The 5,539-nt window shown below is 42.5% G+C and overlaps 1 protein-coding gene across 18 annotated transcripts in view; it reads left to right on the top strand.

Moving 5' to 3' along the window:
- EPB41L1 (erythrocyte membrane protein band 4.1 like 1) overlaps nt 1-5,539 on the top strand; it is a 184,834-nt gene that overhangs the window by 173,978 nt on the left and 5,317 nt on the right. For all 18 annotated transcript variants that reach the window (XM_088674563.1, XM_088674562.1, XM_088674561.1 and 15 more), the window contains 5 exons: nt 160-243; nt 2,823-2,903; nt 3,215-3,268; nt 4,983-5,078; nt 5,356-5,436. In XM_088674563.1, the coding sequence (XP_088530689.1) occupies nt 160-243; nt 2,823-2,903; nt 3,215-3,268; nt 4,983-5,078; nt 5,356-5,436 (396 nt within the window). The remainder of the gene's footprint in view (nt 1-159; nt 244-2,822; nt 2,904-3,214; nt 3,269-4,982; nt 5,079-5,355; nt 5,437-5,539) is intronic.

The raw sequence follows: 5,539 nt of genomic DNA, 5'->3' as shown, positions 1-5,539 counted from the left end.
CTTGAACTCAAGCTAAGCAAGTTCTGTGCAATTAAAATAACTTCATCCATGACAGCCTACAAAGTGCAAGGTGGGGCAAGGGAATTGTGCACAAACTAGCAATTTTGTTCAGTTAAATGCAGGTTGGATTGTTGCTAAATTCTTTTGTTCCTTTGGTAGTCCTCCATGAAAACGGAAACTGCAAAAAAAGCAGAATCGGAAGCCTCTGTGCAGCACAGAATCACTGCAACAGAAATTACGCAGGTAACATTTGTATTTTATTCTGTTTTATTGCAGTTGTTTATCTTGCAGCCTGTTGTCTTTGTCCACGGAGTTTTCTTGACAGAGATACTGGAGTGGCTTGCCAGTTCCTGCTCCAGGTGGATCACATATAGTCAAAACTCTCCACTATGACCTGTCATAGCTCATAGCTTCTCCTAGTTATTCAAGCCCCTTCGCCTTGACAAGGCTTCTGCTTCATTGACTACACAAAAACATTTGACTGTGTTGACCAGAGCAAACTATGGCAAGCTCTTAAAGAAATGGGAGTGTCTGATCACCTCATCTGTCTCCTGAGAAATCTCTATGTGGGACAAGAAGCTACAGTTAGAACTGGATATGGAACAACTGATTGGTTCAAAATTGGGAAAGGAGTACGACAAGGCTGTATATTGTCTCCCTGCTTATTTAACTTATATGCAGAATTCATCATGTGAAGGGCTGGACTGGATGAATCCCAAGCCGGAATAAAGATTGCCGGAAGAAATGTCAACAACCTCAGATATGCTGATGATACAACCTTGCTGGCAGAAAGTTTAGGAATTAAAGAACCTTTTAATAAGGGTGAAAGAGGAGAATGCAAAATATGGTCTGAAGCTCAACATAAAAAAAACTAAGATCATGGCCACTGGTCCCATCACCTCCTGGCAAATAGTAGGGGAAGAAATGGAGGCAGTGAGAGATTTTACTTTCTTGGGTTCCATGATCACTGCAGATGGTGACAGCAGTCACGAAATTAAAAGACACCTGCTTCATGGGAGAAAAGCGATGACAAACCTAGATTGCATCTTAAAAAGCAGATACATCACCTTGCCGACAAAGGTCCGTATAGTTAAAGCTATGGTTTTCCCAGTAGTGATGGATGGAAGTGAGAGCTGGACCATAAAGTAGGCTGATCGCCGAATAATTGATGCTTTTGAATTATGGTGCTGGAGGAGACTCTTGAGAGTCCCATGGACTGCAAGATGAACAAACCTATCCATTCTGAAGGAAATCAGCCCTGAGTGCTCACTGGAAGCACAGATCCTGAAGCTGAGGCTCCAATACTTTGGCCACACCATGAGAAGAGAAGCCTCCCTGGAAAAGACCCTGATGTTGGGAAAGATGGAGGGCACAAGGAGAAAGGGACGACAGGGGATGAGATGGTTGGACAGTGTTCTCAAAGCCACCAACATGAGTCTGACCAAACTGCGGGAGGCAGTGGAAGACAGGAGTGCCTGGCGTGCTCTGTTCCATGGGGTCACGAAGAGTCGGACATGACTAAATGATTAAACAACAACAACATCTTGCAGCACGGCACTGTGGTCAAAGCACATGAAGCATGGGCCCAGTGCATATCTCTAGTGGCAAAGCATCATACGAAGATCACATCTGTACTGCATTTGTTTAACTGTAAGGATTGCTGTGCTGTTCAGATGAGTTGCACTGGAAGGTTATCAAATGAGAATGATTCATTTATATGCCTGTAGCATGCCTGCATTTTCAGAAGAGCGCTGCGACGAAAGTCCTTTACTTTCCGTCTTATAACTCTGACCTCTCAATTTATTAAAAGCACTAACAGGGATTTCTGAGGTAAATCAAACCTCCCACTTATCCCTCTAGCCTTTCTTTAAACCCTCTAGCACTTGTGGGTTTTCAAAAATAAAAGAGAGTCCTCTTCCAGCCTAAACGTGACCAGGTACCTATATAGACTTGGGGCTATAAATAAGACTGTTCCTATGTGCACTCAGATAAGGGTTTCCCTTCACTAGAAACTCCCTTACTGTAAAGCTAGCCTCCTTCCTGAGGTAACTTTATTATCACTCAGAACCTGTCTCCTCCTTTAGCCCCCTCATTTCTTGGTGCACTCTCAGCCACAAACTAACCTTTCTCCTCTAAAAGGCAGTTTTGACAGTTTAAAAGAGTTCCCCACCACCTGGGTTCCTGGATACCTTAGCTGGAAAACGAAATAGACGATTACTAATGTGACACTTTAAAGATGGATATTTATTGGCTTGAATCTTAATGGTTGCTTTCTGGTAACATTGGTACAAACTTAACTTCACAGGTAACGTTCTTGGTAATCAAATAACAGAATACCTATCCACTACTTCATCTACTCTAAAATCTACCTTCTCCACAACCACCCAAGCTCCCACACAAAAAACCCTCAACCGCCAACTGACATAACTGTCCCCTTTCCATTTAAACCCCATGCAGGCCATGCCTCCCATGGAATGTTGCTGCCAGTTAACCAGGAGTCTGGTTTAACCCTTCGATAGGTTGGTTGTGAAACAAAAACATGACATAACAGTTTCAAATTCGCCACAAGCGCCATCTTTTCTGATACTTCCAGTGCAGTAATAGCCCAATCCATAACCAAGTTATTAGCCTAAGTAGGTGGGATGAGACTAGATGGACGTAAATTCATGTATTCTACTTTAACTGGGTGAAGAATTTTGCTGAAGCTCTTCATTGGCATGTGAATCAGGGCAAGTGTTTTCTTTTTAACCTTCTTAGAGACTGCCACTTGTGCTTAGCCTGTAAACTTTATTGACTTATCGTATTTCCCTTTTCATGTTTAGGTTGATGGTACCACCACAGGCGGAAAGGAGACAATAACCACTTCCCATATTGTCAGCACGGAAACCATATCAACAACCTCAGTAAGTATTCCTTACTGGGTGCATCTGGGGTTGAAGGTTCTATTGCAACCCTCAAAACCACATCTGGCAACAACATAAGCCTTATTTCACGCATTGCTTCTGTGTAGGGCACAATTGTGTGACTCCAGAGTGAAGTGCACCTTTATTCATGCCCTAAGTGTCATGTTGTCTGCTTCCAACAACTGCATGTGGCCCAAGGTCGTAAAGAAACCCCAATATGCAAACTTTTGTTCGTGTGTAGGGGGATCTGTGCGATCAGGACACCTCACTTCTCTCTTTAGTTATATGCATACCCACCTTGTGTTTTTCAGGATCACAGCACCAAGGCTGGGAAGGGAACAACAGACCATCGCTCCATCTCTCCAGTGAGTGATTTTACATTCCTGGGCCTTTGAGGTATAGCTATGTTAGAGCGCTGTAGACCAGAATCTGTAGCTCTGCAGATGTTCTTTGATTCCAACTTCCATCTGCCCCAGCCAGCATGCTTACTGGTCAGAGACAATTGGTGTTTTAGTCCAGAGCACATTCCCCATCCCTCCTGTAGCCATATAATCACCCCCAAATCCTGCATAACCACACACACACATACTATTTCTTAAGGCTACCCCTCCCAACTTCTTTCTAGCATCAGTAGTGGAAGAACAAGGTTTAGGGCGATTTTTGAAAAACAGAATAGGAATAGTAGACCATCTTCAGTGTGCCCTAATGTAAGCCCACTGAGATGAATTGTGAGGCCATTGGTAGCCAATGAATTTCTGAAGGCAGCCCTGTTTAGGGAAGTTTTTAATGTGTGACATTTTAATGTATTTTTAATCTTTGTTGGAAGCCGCCCAGAGTGGCTGGGGAAACCCAGCCAGATGAGTGGGGTACAAATAATAAATTATTTATTAGTAGTAGTACTGCACAAAATTATTAAAACGCATATGAAACACGTATTTACTACTGGCAGACCAATAAGCCCAGTGTTCTATCATTCTTGGCAGCCATCAACCTTCAGAGACACACACAGTGACTGCAAGCAAACAAACTACTGTCTCTCTGCCCTTATAATCTGATTCATGCACTTGCTTCTTCGCAGCTACTCATATGAGAATATAATGGCATGTGTCTGACAGTGCTGATAGGTGCTCTGATCCTCCTGTCATGCTTGTGAGTGAATATCCTGTCAGTCAGAAAGTTTAGGGGTTGGGTTTTACTAGTATGGTTCCTTCCGTGCTTTACTTCCTTTTTCAGAAAACAATGATGAAGTAGAAAGCCAACATAATATGTAAAGGTCATCTGATACTTCTATAGTTGTACAAGTCAATTATAGTGAGTTTCCTACTCATTAAGGCCTGCTGTGGGCCCCTCTTATTTTCAACATCTGTTAGGAGATAACACAGAGCTTTCTCTGTTGCAATTTCACTTTACCTGGAAATGTCTGCTAGAGGCTGTCCTTGTGAGCCTGTTGGAATGCTGCCGAGATGTTCTTCAGATAGCCTACCAGAAGGTCGAGGGAACTAATCTGGGCAGATATTTAATTCTACTCAATGTACCTGAATTCTGACTGTGTCTAGCTTAATATTATTGTTTCAGGCTGCAGTCCTGTATACACTTAACCTGAGAGTGAACCCCACTGCATGCAATGGGACTTTCTTCTAAGCACACATGCATAAGATTGCACTGTTAACAAAATAGGTACTAGTAGACATCTGTTAGCTGATTTATTTAAAAAAGCAACTCCCAAATGAATGCAATACTAGAATACAATGAAGATATAAGGGTTGCCGTATACAATGTCATAGCGGCTTATTTAGCACCCAGTAGTACTGTGTGATTTTGACTGGTATAGTGGTTTGCAAAGAGAACTTTTCAATCAGGATGCCCAAGAGTGAACCTGAGACTTTCTATGTGCAAAACACATTCTCTCTCTGAACTATGACCTTCCTTAATAACAAACAGATCCCACCACTCCCCCCCCCCAAAAAAATAAAAAATCGGAGCCCAGACACTTTTACATGATAATCCTTCGCCCCGGTATGCATGTTTAATAAAACTGGCAGTCTGCTGACGTGGATGATGCTTTGCATGTTTTTGCAGATCACCAGCAGTGCTGTTGGGAAAGAAGCCTTCTCCAGTCTTTTTGGTGCCACAGCAGAAACCCTCTCCACCTCCACAACCACTCATGTTACCAAGGTAAGACTGGAGCAGGAGTACCAGAATAGCAGTGTGTACGCCAAGTAAGACCACTCAACTTGAGACACTGCAAAACTAAGAGCCACGTGGAAGCTATTCAAGAAGACATTATTATTTTTGTTTCTTATTCCCAACTCTGTATCTATAAAATAGGAATCATTGCAATAACCTTCATAGAATTGCAGTGGCTGAGTGAGAGAAAAGGTAACTTACAAAACATTTTAAACATTGGAAGTGCTGTATAAACACTCGACATGTGTTGTTTTCCTTATTTCAGACTGTGAAAGGAGGATTTTCTGAAACCAGAATAGAAAAGCGAATCATCATAACAGGAGATGAAGATGTGGACCAAGACCAGGTGTGAAGGAAGTCTGAATGAAGCTGTCAGTATTGTTAGAAATAAGCTTTCCATCCCTGTATTTATGGAAAGGTTAAGGAGGCCAGAATCCCCAGATCAATCC

Source organism: Zootoca vivipara, chromosome 7 (genome assembly GCF_965207765.1).
Source record: "Zootoca vivipara chromosome 7, rZooViv2.hap1.1, whole genome shotgun sequence".
Lineage (NCBI taxonomy): Eukaryota > Metazoa > Chordata > Lepidosauria > Squamata > Lacertidae > Zootoca > Zootoca vivipara.
This window is presented reverse-complemented; position numbering and strand designations above follow the sequence as displayed.